At 38.0% G+C, this 25,989-nt stretch overlaps 2 protein-coding genes across 3 annotated transcripts; one reads left to right on the plus strand and one right to left on the minus strand.

Moving 5' to 3' along the window:
• The first annotated feature begins 6,369 nt into the window (after nt 1–6,369).
• On the plus strand, nt 6,370–21,623 carry cd9b (CD9 molecule b). Of its 2 annotated transcripts, none has more exons than XM_034313219.2 (8): nt 6,370–6,595; nt 17,938–18,040; nt 19,939–20,036; nt 20,357–20,431; nt 20,510–20,611; nt 20,703–20,792; nt 20,931–21,014; nt 21,116–21,623. In XM_034313219.2, the coding sequence occupies exons 1-8, from the start codon at nt 6,527–6,529 to the stop codon at nt 21,179–21,181; spliced, it is 687 nt and encodes a 228-aa protein (XP_034169110.1). In that variant the 5' UTR covers nt 6,370–6,526; the 3' UTR covers nt 21,182–21,623. The 2 variants fall into 2 exon arrangements, with proteins under 2 accessions (XP_034169110.1, XP_034169111.1); XM_034313220.2 differs by lacking the exon at nt 6,370–6,595 and adding an exon at nt 16,172–16,377.
• Nucleotides 21,624–23,576: 1,953 nt separating this feature from the next.
• On the minus strand, nt 23,577–25,136 carry LOC113532261 (small lysine-rich protein 1). Its single transcript, XM_026923556.3, has 3 exons — nt 24,980–25,136; nt 24,537–24,580; nt 23,577–24,289 (listed from the first exon to the last, which is right to left on the minus strand). The coding sequence occupies exons 2-3, from the start codon at nt 24,537–24,539 to the stop codon at nt 24,029–24,031; spliced, it is 264 nt and encodes an 87-aa protein (XP_026779357.2). The 5' UTR covers nt 24,540–24,580; nt 24,980–25,136; the 3' UTR covers nt 23,577–24,028.
• Between the last annotated feature and the right edge of the window lie 853 nt (nt 25,137–25,989).

The raw sequence follows: 25,989 nt of genomic DNA on the forward strand, positions 1-25,989 counted from the left end.
CAGTTCTAGTGGTCGTTTTACCTTATATTTATCCTTCCATTTAAATTTCATTTCCTTTGTAACATTTATCAGTGTCAAAATTCATGTGTATAATTGCCTATACCTATTATTCGTACCATAGGTCCTATTATTATTAGGATGGAAATGTTTGTTTTTCTCAGTTACATGTCTATATACACCAATCAGCCATAACATTATGACCACCTGCCTAATATTGTGTTGGTCCCCCTTTTGCTGCCAAAACAGCCCTGACCCGTCGAGGCATGGACTCCACTAGATCCCTGAAGGTGTGCTGTGGTTTCTGGCACAAAGACGTTAACAGCAGATCCTTTAAGTCCAGTGAGTTGTAAGGTGGGGCCTCCATGGATCAGACTTGATGGCCAGCACACCCCACAGATGTTCAATTGGATTGAGATCTGGGGAATTTGGAGGCCAAGTCAACACCTTGAACTCTTTGTCATGTTCCTCGAACCATTCCTGAACAATTTTTACAGTGTGGCAGGGCGGAATATCCTGCTGAAAGACGCCACTTCCATTAGGGAATACCGTTGCCATGAAGGGGTGTACCTGGTCTGCAACAAAGTTTAGGTAGGTGGTATGTGTCAAAATAGCATCCACATGAATGCCAGGACCCAAGGTTTCCCAGCAGAACATTGCCCAGAGCATCACACTGCCTCCACCAGCTTGTGGAGTGCATGCTTCTTCCCATAGTGCATGCTGGTGCACACACACACGGCCTTCCACATGATGTAAAAGAAAATGTGATTTATCGAGCCAGGCCACCTTCTTCCATTGCTCCATGGTCCAGTTCTGATGCTCACCTGTCCATTGTAGACAATTTTGGCAGTGGACAGGGGTCAGCATGGGCACTCTGACAGGTCTGTGGCTACACAGCCCCATACACAGCAAGCTGCGATGCTCTGTGTGTTCTGACACCTTTCTATCATAGCCAGCTTTAACTTTTCAGCAATTTGTGCTACAATAGCTCTTCTGTGGGATCAGACCAGACGGACTAGCCTTCACTCCCCACGTGCATCAGTGAGCCTTGGGCGCACATGACCCTGTCGCTGGTTGACTGGTTGTCCTTCCTTGGACCACTCTTGGTAGGTACTAACCACTGCATCCTGCATCCTCTGATTTGCACTACATATTTGCACGTGTATGTATATATGTACATATGTATATATTTATGTATTTATGTATATATTTCAACATCAACAATTCTAAAATAAATATTTGTATTTATTTATCTAAGTCTCAGTGGGCAGAGCTTGCTGGTCAAAATGCCATGTTTTTGTGATAATTTTGATTCTGTGACTTAGCTATTGACCAAAACATCAACATGTGTGCAATATTCTTCATAATAATAAGAATAGATTATTATGAACAAGGAATATGACTAGAGTAGGAATAGGTAACAGAGAATGCAATGCAAGGCAGACAATAATAGGATTACTTTAACTGAAGGACACCAACAGAGTAAAAATAGATCAAATAATTAATAATTAAATGAACTTCTCTTTTATCCATCGCTTTTATCAGATAGGTAGCCTATTTCATGTTTCATAATTAACATATAGATTTTACTTATACCTAATAAATCCAGGCTAATTCACCTGCAAGTTGCACTTATTAGAAAAAGACATTAGAATGCTACATATCAAAGGAATTTTCCTTGAACTTGCATTTTGAAGAGCAGGTAAGTCTTTTGATATGATTAAATATGATTAATTAAAGACTGATTATGCAAATTTGTGATTATTCTTTTATGTGTTCATTCAGTTCCTGTCCTTTTAGAAGCCAAAATGAAAGGTGGTAGATCTGATAAGAAGAACATCATGTCTGCAATATTAGGAACGCAGGAATGCCAGAGAATTCCTATGATTTCTGGAGGACAACAAAACGTGAAGAAACATGGCTTCATGCCAAAGAACAAGGAGACAACAATGTTCATGATGAAGATAACGTCATCCAGGGATTGGATAATTATCCCTAACAGTGGAATTGTCCTGGCAAACCAGGGTCTGCGTGGAATGCTGGTGAAGAACCCAGATGCTCAGCCTTGTGTCCCATATGGAGAAGACTATCAGTGCATAATAATCAGGTAAATTTGCAACAAAGATGCCTAGGAGAGATGATAGTAATTCAAAACAGTAATTCATCCACAGCAAATATCCACATCATCACTTGATGATCAGTCCATCCACAGACCAAAATTCCAAAGGGCTGATGATGCTGACAGAGTCTCATGATCTGCTTCTAGCCACAGTAGCCCCCACTTAGTCAACCGGGAGGATATGGACACCAGCATAGGCGACCCTGCAGGCAAAGGTGTCACTATAGCAAAAGGACATTGTTGGCCAAGTGCAGCAAGGGAAGGGAGGCTCAGACTAGATGCCATCAAGCCAGACTGGTGTAAGATTACTCTAGCCCAGCACTGCACTCTCATGGTTAAGGGATTGTGCCGAAAAAAACATGGTACATGATGTTAGCTGTCTAGCAGCAGTATTAGAAACATGGTAGATGAACAACAACACACCATCTACCCCTGCATCCTGTAAACCACCTCGTTTAACATTTGTCATGGAAAGCCAGACTCATTCCGACTTTTTCACACGTACACCAGAGATTGGGTAACTGGGTGTGGCAAAGACTGGAAGAGACTTTCCAATTTGGCCCAGAAGTTCCATTTCCCAGCTGAGACTGCCTCACCAAACCTCCAGCCAGACCTTGTACTATCCCTTCTTGTACTGTGGACGAGGCCTGGGAGTGAAGGGGCTTAAGCATGCTGATGGTGAACAACAGGGCTGGACAGTCAGAATCCATCCAGTAGAGGTAGGCTGTAGAGGATCTGTACCCTAGGCACAACTAGGCTTCTAAAAGATTTGGGAGTATCAGGCCACACTCATCGGCAAGCCATCAAAGCCCTCTCTGAAGCTACTTAGAAGAGCAAGCAGTGGCTCTGAAGATCTGCTGATGTAGCAGGCTCATCAATAAAACATAGTGCAGGGAGGGACTACACTAGAGGGATTGTAAGAGATAACAAACAAATATGGAAGAGACGATCCAAACAAATATCCCATGGAAGAGTTGGACCATGTAAGGAGGCATTTAAAGACTTGATGGCTTGATCTTTCATCACCCACCATCTCCTTCTCACCAGCCTTTGTCCTGTCATCATCAGGACAAATTAGAAATGCCTCACCTGGTCCAGAGGAAATGCTTCTTGCTTCTGAACTCTTTTATAAAATTGTGTTTAAAAAGTTATATAAAAAGATCCCAGGGTATTCCATTGGCAAGGGTGCCTTTTACAGAGAAGGATCAATCTATTAAATTATGTAGTTCAGGGAACTTACCGCAGGGGTGTACTGTCCTGATAACAAAAAACGGGGTGGAATTCTATAAACAATATCTGTTTTGTGGAGAACCCGGTAAATCATGCTTAGATTAGAAGTTGTGGGCATGTACAGGCATTGTTGCTCTTGTGAAATCATATGAAACTGTCTGAGCAAACACTGAAAAAGCTCTCTTCTTTATGGGCCACAGAAGGCTACTTGAGTCATTATATCATTGCAGAATTTAAAAATCACACGTTATATATGTTTTCAGATCATTAATAGTATATTCCTTCTGGCACAGTTGTGTAGCCAGCAAGCACTGAGAAGTAGCTCTATATCACTAAAAAATCAGATGGAGATAGCAGTACAAGAGCAACAGCTGACAGAAAGTCTCTTTTTTTTCCCTTATGAACCCAAGCAAATTTTCAGGATTTCACCAACATCAAAGTTTATCTATTAATCTAGCTGGACAAATAGGCAGGATTTAGTTTAAACCCTGATTTGATCCTGGTTTTAGTGTATAGTAAACTTAGATTTACTTTAAGCTCAGATACAAATTAGAGATTAATTTTAAACTTGCAGCTAAACTTGCAGAAAGACTTTACGCTAGTTTACATTTAAAAAGGAAAGAAAAATACATCCATAATGACTGGTCTTCAGAGGAAATCCACCATGGTGAACAAACAGAATTAATCACTGGTCAAGATTTTAACCAGACTTTATGATTTTAATAAGAAGTTAACATTTTTATTTAAAAAAAAAAACATGTTTATGATTAAAATAAATTAAGAATTAAGAATCTGAATTAAGATTAGAACAGGTATACAAATCTGAAACCCATCCTATCATTTTTACTTTGAAATAGAAAAAAGGGCTTCCAGTCATTTGATGGCACTCTGTGTGCTGTGGACTTTTTATGGGTTGTATCCCAAAACAGAGGCCTACACTGTAAGCTCTCTACATAGGGTATGAATTAGCTATATCTACTTGGCTGTTCTCGGAACTTCAATGGGACTTGATGAGGATTTGACAGTTTCATATGATAAACAATAAGTTTTATTGTATTTGTTTGTTGATGTTTCATGTAGCTAACGGTGCCCTGCATGAGTATTTACCCCCTTGAACTTTTCCACGTTATGTCTACAGAAAGTTACCCATAATACTGACATGGAGGAAAATCAATATAAAATAATCAGTGGCCAGGTAAGGAGAGCATTAGTTCAAGAAATAATGAGAGGGCCAAGGATAACGACATGATGCTACCACCCCCATGCTTCACTTTGGGGATGGTTTTCTCAGGGTGAATTCAGATTCCCAAAACCTCTTCTTTAAGGCATTAACTGGTCAGCTACATGCTTGAACTGTATTTTGACTCTTGTAAGCTTTTGCCAAAATGAATACATTTATATGTATTTCCTTCTTTTGGTGATAAGAATTGTTATGCATTAAAGCACTTTCTGGCACATTCTACTGCTTTCAACTATCTGACATCTATTGTGTTCTGGTTGTGAAGAATGACGTGCAGCACTGACGGATTTGGGTGATTGGCGAGTGGGTGAGGGAAAGCGGCGCCTTGTCTGTGACAATGGGCTCTATTATTCTGTACAAAACAGTCCCTTTGCCAAGGCACAATTGTCATCCCCACTGTCCTTCTGTCTGTACCAGCCCGATACTAGTAGACAAAGCCATAAACATTATTGATGAGAGGGAGGATGATCTGTCACACTCCATATATACAGTGTCAAGCAAAGATAAGTAAGGCAACTGCATATTAAACATCAGCACTGACAGTATCTGTAAAATGCCACAAATTTCATAACTCAAGCCCTGAACTGGGTTAAAATTTGTATTTATTTTATGGACTTATGGTTACTCACTGACATTGCAATTTTTTTTGAGTGTATAGTTGGTTTATGTGTCACAGTGCTAGACCTCTGTTTGTATCATTTATATATAATCCTACTGTATCCTATAAACTATAAAAATAAAAATTGAAAAAGGAATCAGAAAAGAAAATAATAGCTGCTTTCAGGATTCATCTGTTCTAGTGGCACTGTGTTATGGCTGAGCCTACGCTCTGAAGCCAGCTTACCTCCTTCTTTTCCTGTACATGCAGGAGCATTCCATAAATTTCTGGACCCTGTGCAAAAGCAGTCTCTGTAAAACTGAATGATCTCTACACTGTCTAATGTCAGAACCTGAGTCATTATAGAAAAGCCTAACTTTTAAAGTAAAAAAGGTTTAAATGTATTCCAAGAAGTTTGAAAATGTAAATACGTTAGATGCCACACACATGGTAATATACTGTAATGTGGGTACAGTATATCACCATGTGTGTGGCATCTAACATATATGATGCAACATATTAAGAGCTAAATAATCCATAAGCTGTTGAGAGGAAACAAATGTCAAACAGATATCATTCTCATTTTCCATTATTAATATCTCAACATTCACATTTTGGCCTTTTTTCTTACTTATGGTAATGAAAGAAAATCTGTGCTCTTTAATTAATCTTAGGGTCCAAAAGGGTACTCTACTGCAATCATAAGAGACCCTGATGCTCATAATGAACATCCTTTCAACACACTCACTACTGTTTGACATTATAGCATATAGTTGTCACCCGAAAGAGGATGGATTCCCTTTTGAATCTGGTTCCTCTGTAGGTTTCTTTTTCATTAAATCCTCATTTTCTAAATCTGTAAAACTGCTTTGTGACAATGTCCATTATTAAAAGCACTGTATAAATAAAACTCACTTGAATTATGCAAACCTTTGCACTCAGTGATTCATATTTTCACCAGTTAGCTGGTTGGACGTTATGCTACACCCCAAACTGCATACTTCCACAACGTAGTGTTTGAAAATGTAGTTGTGCTTTTAAGGGTTATGCAGTTTGTCCCCATGTCCTATTCCTCTGCTCCTCTGTGCTCCTTTTGTGTATGTACTGTTACTCACTCCCCCCACCCTTTCTCTCTCTCACTAACTATCTCTTTCACTCCAACACACAAACACACATCTCTCTCATCCCCACAGGAGTGGCGCTGACCATCTCAAAATCAGCACAACACAGCACAACTTTCGCTCTGCAAATTTCTTTGGAATATAATTGTTTTATTGTCTGGAAGAGAAAACCATCTGCAGTCAGTTTATTTCAAGGTTGTGACTTCTTGGTGGAGTTCATCATGGCAGCGTTAACAAGTGCAGAGCAGACAGTCAAATATCTCCTATTCGCCTTTAATTTTGTTATTTGGGTGAGTCGCAACAATACTTTATTTCCTTTTGTTTAATTTCATTCTAAGCAATAGGCAGATGATGGTAAATCAAGCTTTTCACTAGGATAAATATGGATAAAATGTAAAAATACACTGCATTTGTGATATGCATTTACTTGTTTACTTTTTTTTTTTATTCGATCTTGTATATATCACAATTCATCCAAATATAAATATATGAAAAAGGTCAGTATGCTCAACTGTGTAAATGTTAGTGTGGCAATACTGATTAACAAACAGCTCTAGATTCCAGATTGGAAAGAAACTGTGACCATCTCCATTAAATGGATTGCGACAGGTCTGGCTTGACCTGAGCCAGTGTTTCCCAGTCCTGCTCCAGGAGTTCCCCAGCACTGCACATTTTTAAGTGTATTTCTGTTCTCTTGCTCATATACAGCCATTAAGTAAAGTTGATTTAAGTGTGTTGGTTGGATGGAAAACACCATGTGCAATGTCTGGGGACTCCAGGATCAGGATTGACCTGTTTTCTGTGCAAGTACTGTTTAAACATTCACACGAGGAATTTATCACAACAGGCTTTTTTAGTAGGAATGTACTCGCCCTTAGCATCAAGCACCATGTATTTGAACCAGTTGATCCGGTGATTAGTGTTACAGTATGTATTTACTTACATAGAGAGACATATTGGCTCACAAAATGGCCTGCTTCCTAAGGTACTAAAATACATAAATGATGTTAAAATAGCAACACAATGGATAAAATCATGCAGAAACAAGTCAGTTAATTTTCACAAAAATGTGATCTCAGTGACTTGGCATGGTTATTGCAACAGATGACAGAAAGCCTTTTTTTTCCTACGAAACCAAGGAAATTTTCATGATTTCAACAAACATTAAAGTTTATCTAATAAAAAGTTTGCACAAATAGTCAGGAATTAATTTAAACCCTCATTTGATCCTGGTTTTAGTGTACAGTAAACTTAGATTTACTTTAGGCTCAGATTAAAATAAATTTTAAAATGGCATCTTTGGTTTAAATTACTGAAACGGCAGAAAGATTTTATGCCAGTTTACATTTAAAAAGAAAGAAAAACATATCCATAATGACTGGTTTTAAGAGGAAGTCCATCATCCTGGACAATCAGAATTAATCCCTGGTCAAGGCGGTTAATCCCTGGGACAAGGTAAAGATATTTAGGTAACAGGCCACGCTACATTTAATCTCAAGTCGGCTGGACCCAAAGAAATTCAGTTTATTATACAAGTTTGTGTTCATTTTACTTCATTTATCTGATATGCACATTGTGGCACAAATAAATTAAACATAGGGTATTCAACCCCCTTGCATTGGGACTAGATGTCATGAATCTACACAAAATAGTCCATATTATTAAATAAATATATCTTCCAAAATTATTTACAAATAAAATAGTTGTGATTCCATAAGTGTTGAACCCCATTTCTGTGAAACCCCTAAATGAGTTATTTTGGAAGAGACAGCCTCAAATTTTCAGCTTGCTAATGAAATGAAGATGATTACTCTTTCCCCCCCTAGTGGAATAACAGAGACTAGCTGGGGTTTTTTTTCTCAAAATTTTTCTTTTGCGTTCAGTGTTACAGCACAGCTGAACAGCTCTCGTATTTCTGGTAGCACTGTTTACATTCGGCAATATAATGAGGCATCTTGTCCTTCAGGTTTCTAAAACACCACATCACAATGTGTGTCAACCATAAAGTATTTAAGACAGTACCGACTGTAAAGCATCATCATTGTGAGTGTTGTGAAAGAACCATAAATACAGAAGCAGTACTAAAAACATGGATGTTGTTAAAATGATCCACAAGACCATTTAATTTGGCAGGCTGCATTAGTACCTGGATAGCTGAATAAAAATGTCACTTGATTTCTGCTGTGACATGCAGATGATAACCTCAGAATTTCATGTCACAGCATAAATCCATGGCCTCAACCTGCCTTGTGTCAAAAGTTCAGGCTGGTGTTGGTGGTGTCATGGTGTGGGAAATGTTTTCTTAGTACACATTTGTCCCCTTAACACCAAGCGAGCATTGTTTGAGTGCCACAGCCTGAGTATTGTTGCTCATCACATGCATCCCTTTATGGACACAATTTACCAATATTATAATTGATTCCAGCGTGATAAGGCACCATTTCACAAAGCATGTCGTCTCAAACTGGCTACATGAACATGACATTGGGCAGGCCATTGAAGTACACTCAAATCAGTCACCAGAGCACATTTAGGATGTGGTAGAAAGGGAGATTCACAGCATGAATTTGCAGTTGACAAACCTGCAGCAAATAAAAAGAACCAGGATTTCCATGTGAAATTCATGCCACAGAGAACTGAGGTTGGTCTGAGAGCAAAGGAGGCCCTATCCAGTATTAGTTTGGTGTTCCTAATAAAGTGACTGGTACTTGTATATTGTTTTTGAGCTACTTTGAGTCACCATGTAAATTCTGTATGAGTAGTTCAGGTTCATATGCTAGCTCAGATGTCCTACATCATTGTACTGGAAAGAAGTACAACCAAAACCTTCCTCCAAATTTCTGGTATCGTTTCATACAGAGCCACCAACAGACCAAACCTTTCCTCTTCAAAAAGGCCTTGTGTTTTATGTAGCTAACATTAGCATTTTAGTTGAGTCCATAGGCTCTGGGCTTTGTTGTGATCAGTGTGGATCAGGTCCGAGAATTACAAACACAGGTATGCAGACTTAGAATAAAGCTTAAGCATCCATTACAGTACACCAGTGGTGTCATTATTATACAGGGATCATATTCACTGGATAGAGTTCAATTCTTCTTCTTCTTCTTCTTCTTCTTCTTCTTCTTCTTCTCAAGAATGTGGTTTGGAATGCAGCCCTGAATTCTCATTGAATGTGAATTGCTTGTTTACTCCAAACATCTGATTAATCTATGCAGTAGAAAATGGCACAGCACAACCTATGTTACAAAATGTTCTTCTCAACTAGAAAGCGTCACAATAGCAGTTTTTCCCTACCAGACAGAGTGAAACTAAGGAAATCACACCAAATGGCAAGGGCAAGTGAGCAAGGGTTTGTCACGTTCACACTCCAGACACATGCTACACAGCAGATAGGGTGTTTGAGTATTGGATAGTTTCTTAATACTTTGCTGAAGTTTCTCTTACAGTTCTGATGGATAAAATTCTGAAAGGAATATTTCCAGGAGAAGGCAGCAAAACAATCCGTAATAAATTTAAACAACGCATGAACGTGTGTGCGCAATGAGCCCACAATGATCCACAAGACCATTTTAATTTGGCAGGCTGCATTAGAACCTGGATAGCTGAATAAAAATGTCACCTGGTCTGATGAATCTTGATTTCTGCTGTGACATGCAGATCATAACCTCAGAATTTCATGTCACAGCATAAATCCATGGACTCAACCTGCCTTGTGTCAAAAGTTCAGGCTGGTGTTGGTGGTGTCATGGTGTGGGAAATGTTTTCTTAGTATACATTTGTCCCCTTAACACCAAGCGAGCATTGTTTGAGTGCCACAGCCTGAGTATTGTTGCTCATCACATGCATCCCTTTATGGACACAATTTACCAATATTATAATTGATTCCAGCGTGATAAGGCACCATTTCACAAAGCATGTCGTCTAAAACTGGCTACATGAACATGACACTGATTTGAGTGTACTTCAATGGCCTGCCCAATCACCAGAGCACATTTAGGATGTGGTAGAAAGGGAGATTCACAGCATGCAAATAAAAAGAACCAGGATTTCCAACACCTTGTGAAATTCATGCCACAGAGAACTGAAGCTGGTCTGAGAGCAAAGGGGGTCCTATCCAGCATTAGTCCTAATTTAGTCCTATTGTTCCTAATAAAGTGACTGGTACTTGTATATTGTTTTTGAGCTACTTTGAGTCACCATGTAAATTCTGTATGAGTAGTTCAGGTTCATATGCTAGCTCAGATGTCCTACATCATTGTACTGGAAAGAAGTACAACCAAAACCTTCCTCCAAATTCCTGGTATTGTTTCATACAGAGCCACCAACATCATAACAGACCAAACCTTTCCTCTTCAAACAGGCCTTGTGTTTTATGTAGCTAACATTAGCATTTTAGTTGACTCCATAGGCTCTGTGCTTTGTTGTGATCAGTGTGGATCAGGTCCGAGAATTACAAACACAGGTATGCAGACTTAGAATAAAGCTTAAGCATCCATTACAGTACACCAGTGGTGTCATTATTATACAGGGATCATATTCACTGGATAGAGTTCAATTCTTCTTCTTCTTCTTCTTCTTCTTCTTAAGAATGTGGTTTGGAATGCAGCCCTGAATTCTCATTGAATGTGAATTGCTTGTTTACTCCAAACATCTGATTAATCTACGCAGTAGAAAATGGCACAGCACAACCTATGTTACAAAATGTTCTTCTCAACTAGAAAGCGTCACAATAGCAGTTTTTCCCTACCAGACAGAGTGAAACTAAGGAAATCACACCAAATGGCAAGGGCAAGTGAGCAAGGGTTTGTCACGTTCACACTCCAGACACATGCTACACAGCAGTGTTTGAGCATTGGGTATTTTCTTAATACTTTGTTTCTCTTAGAGTTCTGATGGATAAAATTCTGAAAGGAATATTTCCAGGAGAAGGCAGCAAAACAATCCGTAATAAATTTAAACAACGCATGAATGTGTTTGCACAATGAGCCCACAATGATCCACAAGACCATTTTAATTTGGCAGGCTGCATTAGAACCTGGATAGCTGAATAAAAATGTCACCTGGTCTGATGAATCTTGATTTCTGCTGTGACATGCAGATGATAACCTCAGAATTTCATGTCACAGCATAAATCCATGGCCTCAACCTGCCTTGTGTCAAAAGTTCAGGCTGGTGTTGGTGGTGTCATGGTGTGGGAAATGTTTTCTTAGTACACATTTGTCCCCTTAACACCAAGCAAGCATTGTTTGAGTGCCACAGCCTGAGTATTGTTGCTCATCACATGCATCCCTTTATGGACACAATTTACCAATATTATAATTGATTCCAGCGTGATAAGGCACCATTTCACAAAGCATGTCGTCTAAAACTGGCTACATGAACATGACATTGATCTGAGTGTACTTCAATGGCCTGCTCAATCACCAGAGCACATTTAGGATGTGGTAGAAAGGGAGATTCACAGCATGAATTTGCAGTTGACAAACCTGCAGCAAATAAAAAGAACCAGGATTTCCAACACCTTGTGAAATTCATGCCACAGAGAACTGAGGCTGCTCTGAGTGCAAAGGAGGCCCTATCCAGTATTAGTCTGGTGTTCCTAATAAAGTGACTGGTACTTGTATATTGTTTTTGAGCTACTTTGAGTCACCATGTAAATTCTGTATGAGTAGTTCAGGTTCATATGCTAGCTCAGATGTCCTACATCATTGTGATCAGGGTTGATCAGGTCCGAGAATCGCAAACACAGGTATGCAGACTTAGAATAAAGCTTAAGCATCCATTACAGTACACCAGTGGTATCATTATTATACAGGGATCATATTCACTGGATAGTGTTCAATTCTTCTTCTTCTTCTTCTTAAGAATGTGGTTTGGAATGCAGCCCTGAATTCTCATTGAATGTGAATTGCTTGTTTACTCCAAACATCTGATTAATCTATGCAGCAGAAAATGGCACAGCACAACCTATGTTACAAAATGTTCTTCTCAACTAGAAAGCATCACAATAGCAGTTTTTCCCTACCAGACAGGGTGAAACTAAGGAAATCACACCAAATGGCAAGGGCAAGTCAGCAAGGGTGTGTCACGTTCACACTCCAGACACATGCTACACAGCAGATAATGTGTTTGAGCATTGGGTATTTTCTTAATACTTTGCTGAAGCTTCTCTTAGAGTTCTGATGGATAAAATTCTGAAAGGTATATTTCCAGGAGAAGGCAGCAAAACAATCCGTAATAAATTTAAACAATGCACGAGTGAGATACAGAATATCAGCTCGTCTGTGATTCGGCCGTAGGCACAAGCCTGCAGGGCGAGCTCAGATGAACACAGATGAGCAGAGTGATACATACAGTGAAACTTCCCAGTACTAAATATACACTTGATTGGTTGAGCAGCATTCCACGACAACTTGTTTATAGGTGTGTAGCCCATTTTATAAACAAGTTGTCTGTGTTTTAAAGCCTGTCACCCACAAGACTATTAGAGTGAGGCGTGGCAACTTGCAAATCAGATAAAAAAAATTGTTGGTTGCACTTTTAGCAAACAAGCTCCAGGCAGAACAATGCCTGATCACGTCATATTTAATCCATAGCTCAGACTCAAATTCCTGACTTTGCAGAATGCCTTGAATGCCACAAGAGGCAACTCATATGGCCTTTGTCATGCTGCTCACTATAACAAACCCTCTCTATATTTCTGGAGAATGGCCGGACGAGACATTCTGTCAGAGCACTTGTGGGAGCAAACAACCTCTTCAAGTCTTTAAAGAAGGAATGAGAAGTCGTAACAGAGTTGTAAATCAGTGGTAGTTGCTCACACACACTAGTAAAGGACTGCAGGATGGTGCCATTCAGGTTCACAGTTGTTAATCTTCTCCTATTATTGTTGCACAGTGGTCATTGTTGTTTCTTCTTATTTATGCATTATAGTAGATGTGTGTGCTGGACTGTTTTTAATCCCCCCCCCACCTCGCCCTTGAAAGAATTGTGATCAATCCTGCCTGCTTCTGCAGACACTCTTGACCAATTCCACAGGCTCCCAATCCAATGAATTTTGTGTGTTTCTGACAAATTTAGTTTAATTTCAGACAAATTTAGTTGGTTCTATTTTGCAAAAAACACACCTACTGCCAAAACCTTTTTTTTCTGGGTCTAGCAGTTCCCACAAGGTCCCAGTCCCCACTATATTGTTTGAATTTCAGTCCAAAATTTTGTTGTGTTTGTGAGTATTTCAAAATGTTATTTTCAATCGTGGGTGTTCTGGGAAGTTAATGGAAATTATGCCATGTGTATAAAGTTGAAAATGTGAGTTTAGAAATGTAGAGTCACTCAATAACATTACAGCAGGTGATGTATCAAATTTAACTGTTAAAAGTATTATGGAAAATATTCTTTAATGGAAAAACTTGGTTGTCCTCACTACAAATGATTTTATCATTAAAACACAAGACACGGTGATGATTATTCCATATCAATAATTCAACAGATTTATGGAATATGATGGCTGTATGCAGTTTGTACCATAAGTTGATTTTGAGACACAGAAAATTGCAGTAGTCTTTTTTTAATTTTTGGGTTTTCCCCCTTTTATCACATGCCAATTTTCACTCACCGGCCAGTTCTCCACATCATACAGCAGCTACCACTCGGGGAACGTGAAAGCTAACACATGCTTCCTCCAAGACACATGAAGCCTTTTCTAACTGCTGCTCATGAAAAATGCTATCTACCCTCTTCTGCATACGTGAGCTCACAGATGCCCCCAACTGTGATTGACAGGGGATGCCATCCCTCCCACCCAGAGAGAACAGCCAATTTTGCTCCACTGGCTCCTGGCCACAGATGGCTGTAGCATCTTCAGGATTTGAACTTGCGATCTCCTGACAGTAGGGTAAAGGTTTTTCTTTTGTGCCACTTGGGAGCAGAAAACTGGAGTAGGCTTGAAGGACCCTACACATTTTATTCCCAGATGTCTCTATATATGTGCCAAAAACCTTTGAAATATACAATAAGCTAAATTGGCACTGCAGCCACACAGTTGGACTGATTTCGATTTTGTGATCAGTGGAGCTCTAAAACAGCTGTAATGAAGGAAACATGAATATTCCAGAGTGAACATAAATGGGTTAATGCATTTACCATGTAGAATGATATTTACAGTGTACTGAAGGTAATACTTTCAATAAACCACTATGGTATTCTACTGCATGTTGTTTTTACTTGAACTCTGTTGTGTGCATTAAGGACCACATGAGACGGACACCATAACATTTCTTTTTTCATAACATGACTGGTTTCTGATTAAAATATCAATATTTTTCCCTGCTGTATGTGAATGATGACAAGGAAAAATAAACTTTTTGAATATCAAGATAATAATAAAAAAGTATATTGTAAAAAAAAAAAAAAAAAAAAAAAAAGTAAAAAAAATATTTTGCCTTATATTTGTTAAATTTGAAATGACACCAGTTTCAAACATTTCAACATTTCATCTGACATTTCAAGTTCTACAACTCTTTGGCTTCACTTCAGAAGCTTTTAGAGATCATGGAAACAGACACCAAATCACACACCTTATTTAAACACGTCTCCACCCATTTCTCAGTCCTCACAACTATTCCTTATTTATATTGGAGGCTGAAAAAAGAATGGAAAGATGTTCTATAAGCCACAAGGATAATGGAGGACAATGGTAATGTTGTGTATGCATCCCAAGATTGCAGCTGTAGAACCAGTCTTGAATTACTTTTTTACACAAACAAGGGAATATGAACTTCATCAGCTTTCTAGAGATAGCAGGTTTGGTGACCAAATCTGGAGCAAGACTTTAGCTTGTTCACTTGGTCACATCTCCTGTAATGCTCTTCTTTCAGGAACAGACATGTTTCAGGCATTAGTCATTTTAAAGTTACAGGATGCAAGATTTTGGAATTTCACCCTCTCAGGTAGAAAAATGCTATTGAAAGCTACTTGCAGGAGAGTATTTTGTAATATGGTTTGTGCTGTGTTCTTCCTCCACAGTGCTCTGAGTGCACGGCCTTGGAATTCAAGGCCGTGTCCCAAACCACACAATGCACACTACAAAGCATGGCTATGTAGTATTTGCACCAATGGTGTATATTTATTGTGTTAGTATAAAGTTTGGGATTTTATAGTCATTGAATTTATGAAGGCCAATACACTTTTGTCTCATTTTATTTGTGTATTCTCAAATATTCCCCATGTTGATGAATGACTTATGAAAATTTGGCCTCATATTTATACCTCAGTGAAAAAAAGAAGACATGGATGACCGCTTAGGTCCTTAGTTCAAGTTCCTTAACATGGTTTTACAGGTGAAAATTACATTTTATTCATAAGCATTTTAGGGATGCCAACATTTTTTTTTTGACATGTGTAGTTTTCTTAAAATAAATTAATTTAATTCAATTAAATACGAGTTATCTCATTTTTTGTGAGATTATGCTAATTATTCAGTATTTAACTAATTCTTTCTCCCCTGACCCTATAATTATGTATCTTTTTTGTAAATTAAAAAAAAAACATGCACTGTAGGTTTTAAATAAACACAGAAATTCCAAGCTTATGGAAACAAAATTCTACAGATCAGGTGCCTTCATAGACAAAGGCACAGCCTCCAAATCAAAGATCCAACATGAACCACACCAGTGAGTTTGTCCATATTGAAAAGCCAGCCATATCAGAGATATCAGATCCACCTGCACTTCTGTGAACATTTCACTCACCTCACTTCCTCGATCCAACCATCGGCCTACCACACCTTGTCCCTCCCACACTTTGCTTTCAGCCATTCAGATAAGGCTCAGGAGAGTTATAAAGGGGCTGGGTGTTTTTTTTTTTCCTTATTCTTTTTTTCTCCTAGCTCAGTCTCTCTCTTAAGGGGAGACACACATTCACAGAGTGTGCCAGAGCTGTTACACACTTCGTTTGTGGTTTAAAGGTTTGCTTGATTCTCTTCTCTTGGAAAACCTGAAGTTTAACCATGGGAGCAGTAGATGGTCTCCGCTGGATCAAGTACTTGATGTTTGTCTTCAATTTCCTGTGTTGCGTAGGTGTTTACTTCTCATGTTGGCAAATGGTTGTAGTTTGCCTGACCCAGTAATGTATATAAAGATATTAGGGTTGATTAATTAAACATGTGCTTTACTCATTTATTATCTTGAGTAATAATTCTCTGGGATTTGTTTCAAGCTTCTGAAATGGTTGTTTCAAGCTAATGGTTAGCTGTGTTTGAGGTAATGGAGTTGAGAGATTCTAGTTCTTCATGGAAGTGTGACTACTGTTATGGAACTACTTCCTGAAAATGTGTTTGCTCTGTCTTGTATTGTAACAGCACTTTTAGGCAAGTGTAAATACTGTTTGAGGGAAGTTGTGGGCTGGTTGTGGATTAAAGTATCAGTTGGGAAAGGCACATCTAGCACTTCAGGAACAGCCATAATGATAAACAGCCATAATCTTACTTTAATTATGCTTTATTCCAAGCAGGGCTTAGGATGTTGGGAGATGGGAGATTTCGGTTCTCTGTAATTCAGATATGAATATGTGTGTATCATGTATTCATCCTGTGGCTAAATGAAAAGGTTAAATGATTTTAGGCATGCTTTTTTTAAAAAAATAATAATAATAATAAATAACAGCTAGATCTGAATCATATCTAAGTCTTGGTTGATCTCAAAGGAGATTCTCAGCAGAATATTGTTGCTAACCCTAGGACTAGTTTACTTGGTCAGTGGAAACCTGTTCTGCAAGTCTAAGCTATTGTGCCTGAGGGTTTAATCAGCAGGGATTGATGATTGTGTTGATCATTCAAAGTACTCTAATCAGAAAAAGCAATCAGGTAAACAAACAAGGCATAAAGGTACCTGTATTGGTTATAATGGATTTGGTTCTCTGTAAGGCCAATCTGTAAACAATACTGGCGATTCTAATCATTTTGTGTGCAGGAGTGCTAAACTTGAGCGAAACTGCACACACCCAGGCCTCATTTCCATGTCAACACAAAGCAGTTTCAACTCCCACCTTAAAACCATTTAAACTATTTACAGACACCCAAGTGTGGCTTGTCACCCGTATGCTGTAATGATTGACTAAGTTTTACCTTATTGTGGTTCAACATGTTTGTGCGTTAAACATGTTTGCCCACTGACTGAGTCGCACAATATTGCTCATACTCCTGACCATGACTTGTGGAATTTATAGCAGGTGAGAAACCAGGTTCGGCAAACATCCATTTATATTGTGTGAACTGTTGTTTGCCTCTTGGGTAAAATCCCACATAATAGGAGTTGATGCAGTGTGGTATGATTCAGTGTAGGTTTCTTTGGAGTTATGATGTCATGACAATTAAATGAAGTCAACATTGTCAATACCTCAAAGTTAAGAACAATGTCTTCTGTTAGGCCGGTTGGTCTTGATTCCTTTGGGCAGAGTTAATTCCTAATCCCCAATAAGTGCTTTTCACCTGTGAAAAAAGTGAGCTTTCTGAGTACTTCCTTATCTGATCTGGTACCATTGTGCCAGTCTGTACCAGAGACCGACTTCTGTTATCTTGCTGCTGAGAAGAAATGCAAACATTTTCATTTCTGTGTTTGTGTTGTGCTTTAATCAGCTTGCAGGTACAGGAGTCCTGGCTAGCGCGCTCTGGCTGCGTTTTGACAAGAACACTGAGGTCCTTTTTCATGAGGAAGGCTCCCCTTCCACATTCTACACAGGTAAAAAAAAAAAAAAAAAAAAAACGCACACAAACGATCACCCTCATTTATGATTAGTTTTTGTTTCCAGCATTCAGAGACACTACAATACCAATTGGGTATCAGGATTCAGTATCCCACCCAACCCCCACTGCAGCTCTGTTTGAGTAGTCACGGGAACAGGCCACACCCCAAAAAATGGCCTGTCATTTGAATGTGGTCATGCGATCCGAGAGACAGGCACATACCACAAAGAGAGAGGAAATGTCATTGTATATACAGTACTGTGAAAAAGTCTTAGGCACCCAAATTTTTAAATACAAATTTTCTTATAGGTTTTTATTTTATGACTTTTTTTCCAACATTGGAAGGCTTTTGTACTGACTCAAACATTACTTTTCCAACAAAAAAAGTTACAGAAAAATTGTTTTGTATGTTAGTAAAGACTGTAGCACATTACATAATACACCACTTTTCAGACAAAAAACATAATGAAGCCTGTCTGGTTTATCTGCAAAAACAGAAGCAAGTGTGACTGTCAGAGCATCCAGAAGAACTGTGGCAGATATTTGGATATTTAGTAAAACTTACCAACCAATATTCTCATATGTGTACAAAGTGTACCTGAGACTACTGATGCATTTTTAAAAAGCAAAGGATTATCACACCAAATATTGACTTTTAGACTATAAATGTTTACTGCTCTTTATGGTTTAATTTTTGTTTCTTATACATTATTTTTGAAGGCATCTTTGCTTTACTGCATTACTTAAGATGTTTGCACAGTACTGTATGTAATATTAATCTTGAGGTTTGAGATGTTTGGAGTTAAGTGCTAAATAAAATTACCCATATACATGTGTGTAGTGTGTGTAGTATACATGTGTGTAGTGTGTGTAGTATACTGTATGTGGTGTTTTTTTGTAAATATATTTGGCATTTAAGCACTCTCCTGGCTGTTGCTGTAAAGGGTGTGAGTGTTTACATACTGAGGGACTGGGTTTTTGTTGCATAGCAGAGGTACACAGATGACCAGGGGATGAAGGCATCCTTTCATATTTTTTGGGAGCTTGCAGATTGTCATAATCAAAGTCTAGTCTAGTTATCCCAAACTCTTATTAAAATGCACCTGTTTTAAGAATTTGATGGTACTGGTTTAAAGTGAAGTGAATCTAAATTTGCACTGTAAATTGTTTTTATGTGAATCTGATCAGACTGACCTGCTTGGAAAGATGTTCAGGTTTAATTTACCTCATTTATTCAACTGAGCAGTTGAGGGCCTTGCTCAAGGGCAAGTGGCAGCTTGGTGGCGCTGGGATTTCAACTCACAACCTTCTGATCAGTGGTCCAACATCTTAACCACTGAGCTACCAGTTATATTTTTACCCTTTGCCCCTCCTTTTTTTCTCCAAGCCATCAGAGAAGCATCATTCTCTGAATTCTTCCCCCAAACCAACAGAGATGCATTGTTCTGTCTAGTTTGTTTTCCCCATGAAAAAATGTTAGGCTCTTTCTCCCTTCATTAATTTGTAAGACCTCACAACAGGACCACAATACAGTGAGATGCTGTCCTGTTATGGCAAATATCTTAATGATTGGGTGCCTACAACAACATGTGGTGGGTGTTAGTCAGATTTCAGCACTGTGTCTGTTTTGTTTGTGCTGTCTGCATACTGAATGCGCCCGAGCTGCACTAATAGAATGGCTTAGATTATGGCGTAGTTTGGACAGCACAAATTGGTATTATATAGCAAATCATAAATTATGCTAAAATTAATATTTTTTTTTTTATTGCTTATAATATTTAATTTTCAAACATGCTACTTAACCACATTTGAGTGTGTGGAATCTTGTTTAAAATCTAGTGGATTTTATAAAAAAAAAAAAAAAAAAAAAATTTTACTCTGTGTGCTGCTAAGGTGTTTACATCCTCATCGTGGCTGGGTCCCTTATGATGGTGGTCGGCTTCCTTGGGTGCTTTGGAGCCATCAGAGAGTCACAGTGTATGCTGGGATTGGTGAGATCTATAGCATCCCTAAGAATTCATCTGACTTTTGGGATGTTTTCTGTATATTCCTGTATGTTTCACATGCCACATTCTAACATGAAGCTTACTATACTACTTATAGTAGCTACTACATTTGGAGGTGGGGGGGGGGGGGGGGGGGGGGGGTGTAGGGGGTGCGTGCGCGCATCTGAATTTCAAATATTTAGAACATAAGGTATTAAACCACATGATCAACGGTGTGTCTACTTGGGACATTGATGCAACATCATGCTCTGAACATAGAGCAAAATTCTCTCTTTTGTGCATATTTATTTTCTCCAACTCTGCAGTTCTTCATTTTCCTGCTCATCATCCTTACCACGGAAGTGGCTGCAGGAATCTGGGGGCTGTCCAATAAAGATAAGGTTTGTGATGTCTCAGCTTAGCAGGAATTCTTTTCTTTTTCATACAGTTAGAAAATTGCATCATTCCCTTTCTTTCAGATTGTACAAGAGTTAAAGCAATTCTACATTCAGACCTTTGAAAACTACCAAAAGACAAAGCAGCCGACACTGAAAGAAACTTTGAGAGCCATTCAGTATGGTGTAAGTGTTGAATTTTATGTACCTTTTGTTTTGTTAAAGCTCTGGCCATTTAGTTCATCCTGGATGAGTACATTTTGTTCTTTTTAATTAGTTTCAATGCTGCGGTACAACTGGAACTATTTTTGATGGCGCCTCAGACACCTGCCCAAAGAAGGAGGGTTTGGAGCAGTTCGTCACAAAGGTAACTGTCCACCTTTTACAAAGCTAGTCATCACTATCGTATAATGACAAACACTTTGGCTGGTTTTTTTTTTTTTTTTTTTTTTTTTTTTTTTTTTTGAAGATGGTTGGATAACCTGCTTTCCTTCCATTTGTTTAGAGTTGCCCATCTGCAATAGATGACTTGTTTAATTCCAAGATGCACGTTATTGGAGGTGTGGGCATTGGCATTGGTGTGATCTTGGTGAGTATAGCATTGCCCGGTAACTGATGGTTAGTTTGAGATTAAGAAGATTAGTATGTACGTAATGTTTCATTGATGTTAACGTGCTTTCTCATCAACAGATCTTTGGCATGATCTTCAGCATGATGCTGTGCTGTGCCATCAGACGAACACGAGATGTTGTATAACGGGACTTGCGGATTCTTCCACTTCGCAACTACCTGTCTGGCCTTTAAATGTAGGCCATGTGTTCACTGCCAAAGCACACTGCTTCAATACCCCTTAATATATTAAATTCTGTTTCTAATGCAGTTGCATATCCAGGTGAAAATATCACCGGAGACCACTGTTTATACCTCTGAGTTTTACCATAACAAACTGTCTGGTTTGCCTGTAGTATATTTTTAATTCCCTTTTTTTTGCTTGTGGTGTTGTGTACATGTTCATTTTATTTTCACTATAATAACACTTATTTTGTAAAAGATTTGATTTTATATATTGGTTTCAACTTCAGTTGTTTTAAATGTGCTTTATAAATGAATAAACTAAACTTATAACTATATTTTCCCATATATCTATACTGGAGTGTTAACTCTGAAATACTAAATAAAATTGTCTAATACAAACACACACTGGATTTAACTGGGTTGTTAATTACAATACACTGGGTACTTTCTGTTTTTCTTGTACAAGGTCATAGAGGCAGGACAAAGCCTTGATCTTCCTTTTAAACTTAAATAACTAACTTCACTGCACTGACTTCTGTACTTACTGTAATACACTGTCAAGTTACTGGCTCATAATTTCCACTCTTGGCTAAAGAAGGTAAATCATAAAGAGCTAAAGAACCATTCATTGATGCATAAGTTTCAACAGTTGTGGCTGATTTTTCTTACTGTACATGTGGTGTTCACTTTTGGCTATGTACTAGCAGTTTGAAAAGTATAGCTGCACTTTAGGACACCTAAACTGTGAATATCAGTACTTTTGTTTTATGAGAAGTTGAACTTATTGAGCAAAGAAAGAGCATTCATGTCGCTCAGTGGTTACGTGTAGACAGCTTAATGTTCTCAGCAGAGTTGTATTTAGTACAGAATCAAACAATAGGGAAAATAATGACTGGGTGGATGGTGTGATGCCGTTACCACCATGAAGTTGACTATTTTCCAATATTTGCAAATTCTAAAGCATTTTTTTCCTCTTGTACCACAGCAAGTTGCCAATTCTAACAATTTTTCATTTGTTAAAGAACATGTCACTCATTTCATCTGTTTACTGTTAAGTTTAATGTCGTGGCCTCAGTATATCCCTCCAGGGCTGGACTGGGACAAAAAAGTTCAGGCCCAGGAGTCTCACGAGCACCCAGGCCAAACTATACACCCAAAACAAATTTTAAGACCATTCTTTACCACAGGAAAGCATATCAGAAATCAGTGTTAGAATGGGGTTCCTAATAATTTGGCTGGTGAGTGAGCTGCATTTCTTTTATCAATAATAAAACAAATGTTATGAAGGTGATACCATTAAGTCTCACAAATGGGTGGGCACATTAAAAGTGATTTTTTGTAAATGACCCACATGCATGTAGCTACAATACTAAATCAGATCATGCTATTTCTTTAGTGCATGAGCACTATCCTAATGTTGAAATATTCAGGTTGCCACAAGGGCTTCATTTTAAAACCAAGCTTTTTAGAGACAATCTTGAAAAATATCCACAGCTGTAGAGTGTTGCGCAATTTTGCTTCTCTATGTTATCTATTTAATCAGTTTTTAAAGGATGATTCTATCAGTGCGTGTTTCTGTGAATTCTGAGCTATGCCTCCTCTGATCGTGGGCTCGCTTCTGGATTAGCTGAAGTGATAACTCACTGCTGCTTTATTGCTGAGGTGTGCTCTGTCTTCATAGGTAGAATGAACTTCTCCCCTTTTGATCTATAAGTTTGTCTGCTGGTTTTATTCAGAGAATAGGGAAAATTCTCCAACATAGTGCCTAATGTCACTAACGCAGCCAGTTGGGGTTTTACTTGCTAGACAGTGATATTGCAGATAGTTTAATTAGATAATGTTAGCTATGTGTTTGCAGATCAAATTGACCTGCACTTGAAATTACTTTACAAATGATTTATTTTTGTTTTTTGCAGCATCCTCTTGGAGGGCTTTTTTTTGGTGCCCTTTCCCTCTCTTCTGACTCCTTCTTGTCCATTCTTCAGAGCCTCTACATTGCTTTTTGTTTCATGTTACTTACAGAAGCTGGATGGATATGAGGCAAAAGATGATCTATTAAAGAGAACTACATAGACCAAAAACTGTGGAGGCCAAAATCAGTTGCAAAACAGGCCAGGCGACTGGGATTTCTTCCGAATGTGAATCTGAAGGCCCCTCCAGGCCTGGCGCCATCTCCAGCACGTCTTTTTCCTTTCATGTTAAGACAAAAAAAATGTCATCACTCAGCTCTCTATCGTGAAGATTTTCCTATATCTGAACACTTTGTTTTAGCTCTTTACCATTGACTGATGTAAAGCGCTGTCACTGGAGACTTCTTCCAAAATTGTAACTTCACCATAACAATGATTACACACAGTTTTAAAATCTGTTTATGTGGCATGTTCACCATTCCTGCATAAGTTGTTACAGTAATGAGCACATTAATATAACATTTGCAGCCAGAACTATTGTAAGTGCGGCTGTTACAAAAAGATTTATCAGCACCTTCTGACTAATCAGAATCAAGGATTCAACAGCACTGTGTACACTGTCAAAAACAGCATCTGGTGATTAATTAATATCAACCAACCTGGTCATTAATTAATATCAACAGTCTAAAGAGGCCAGTGAATGAATTTTATCTGTTGTTGTTTATCTCAGAAATATACAACTTAGCATTAGCATTACACATGCATCCACGAAAGATAGCTTGGCTTCATTAAAAATATATACAGCATTGATTCAGAATTGATGTACCTGACAGAATCATAAACAGAATATCTACGGCTGATATTTTTGTAATTCACAGTAAGACTGGTTCTCTCTTCCTCATTTTTGTTTTTTTGTTTTTTTCTTGAGTCCCTTTCCTTTTTTCTTAGTGGCTTCAGGCCAGCCAAAACCTCTGAACTCCAGGCAGTCTACTGCATTGTGGGAAATGTAGTAGGCGTTCTCCATGGCAGCTGGGCTCAGAATATCCACTGCTGGCTTTGTGCATGTAGTGCTCGCTGACCTTTTCTTAGATAGTCGCTTTTTGTCACTCTTTTTCCTAGGTTTGGCACTATGGGACTTGGACTTCTTGGTTCCTGTAGGCTGTAAAAAAAAAACATTGGGGAATGTATACGTCATTAAATTGTCTATTTAATGGGGCTTAATAGGGGCTTGATATCAGCTCACCCAGTTACAGTGACTTACTATTACTGTAAATATATATATATATGTATGTATATACACACACACATTAAGAAAAGGAATAACATTTTCTAGTCGTTGTGGCTGAATTCTCATGACTCACACATGATAAAAATAACTATTATATCCTAATGTTATGCTGACTTACCATTCTCAAGTGTCTGCTTTTCTCAGGTGAGTACTGAAGACACTCTAAAGAAAATAGTGGAAATAAATCCTTTGAGAATATAACAATAATAATAATAACAATAATAATAAAATAATAATAATAAATATGTGTGTGTATATATATATTTATATATATATATATATATATATATATATATATATATATATATATATACATATATATACATATATATATATATATATATATATATATATATATATATATATATATATATACATATATATATATATATATAAACATCACACACACACACACGTACAGTATATGTACGTTGACATTCTGTCAGTCAACCTATAAATGCGCATGCGCGCGTAAAACTTTCCACAGCCATTGCAACATAAAGCAATTACTAATCACTAGAAAACACAAAGATTTTTATTTTTTAAGAAAGACAGTCTTACCTGAGAGGAGAATGACACCATGGGCTCTTATTCCCAGCGGAAATGCTTTGTTTATGTCGAGTTGTCCTGGAGACACGCGCGCTCCATGAGTTTTGAGCTGAGAGGCGGCGAGATTTGGGAGGCGGGGCCTGAAGTTCCTGGCTCCTCCCACAGAAAAACAAAAATAAAAAATAGCGAATCTTAGATTCTTTCTCCGAATCTAAGAGTAAAAGGTTTATAAAATATTGAACTGTATTATTTTAATGACATCTGCTGGTGCATTTGTTAATACAAAAAAATAAATAAATAAAAAACAGTGAAAGACATTGAACTTGTGTAAAAGGGAACACAGTTGCTTTGGAAGATTTTTTAATCCTTCATTTATACATCATTTGTATTGTATCTTATTTTCTCTTAGTCATTTTACTGTATCCTATTTTCTGAGTAATCAAGGTGTAAATCAAAGGCTTAAGAATGTAACCATTTAAGAATGTAACCACTTTGAAGTACTCCAATTATTGTTTAGTGAAATATGTAATCCAGCAGGGAGTGTGATATGATCTCATCTCATGTCAGAGTGTTGATACATGATAAATGTAGTGGAATTCAAATAAACTGATGTGACCTGGTTTGTGGAAAGTACAGAATAGTACCAAATATGCAGAGGTTTTATGTCATATACTGTCTTATCTTTTAATTGGCTCTTTTTAATTCTTTTTAAAAAATAGGCTGGCTGAGCTCACGCCACAATTAAAACTAAGTCAGTGGACTAATGAAATAATTGTGGCGAAAGGTAGGAGTATGATTTAAAAAGAAAAAATTTGGCTTTACTAGTCATTACTTTTAGAATTGTATAAAAGCTTGGGCCACGACTATGTAAATCAGGTGTTCTGCAGATATCTCGGCTTTGTTGGTTGATTCAATAAAGTCTATTGATTTTTGGCATCCAGAACCCCTTGTCTTTGGACGTCTTTTTTCTTATTCTGAATTGAAGAGTTTTTGCCACGACATAATTTTTAGTGTAGTTGGCA

This window comes from Pangasianodon hypophthalmus, chromosome 18 (genome assembly GCF_027358585.1).
Source record: "Pangasianodon hypophthalmus isolate fPanHyp1 chromosome 18, fPanHyp1.pri, whole genome shotgun sequence".
In the NCBI taxonomy this organism is placed as follows: Eukaryota; Metazoa; Chordata; class Actinopteri; order Siluriformes; family Pangasiidae; genus Pangasianodon; species Pangasianodon hypophthalmus.

Excerpts from the sequence above, each read along its gene's own strand:
- cd9b (XM_034313219.2), top strand. The coding sequence starts at position 6,527 with ATGGCAGCGTTAACAAGTGCAGAGCAGACAGTCAAATATCTCCTATTC. Across the intron at positions 18,041-19,938 it reads CCCTTCCACATTCTACACAG|GTGTTTACATCCTCATCGTG; the intron begins GTAAAAAAAAAA and ends TGTGCTGCTAAG. Across the intron at positions 20,432-20,509 it reads GGCTGTCCAATAAAGATAAG|ATTGTACAAGAGTTAAAGCA; the intron begins GTTTGTGATGTC and ends CCTTTCTTTCAG.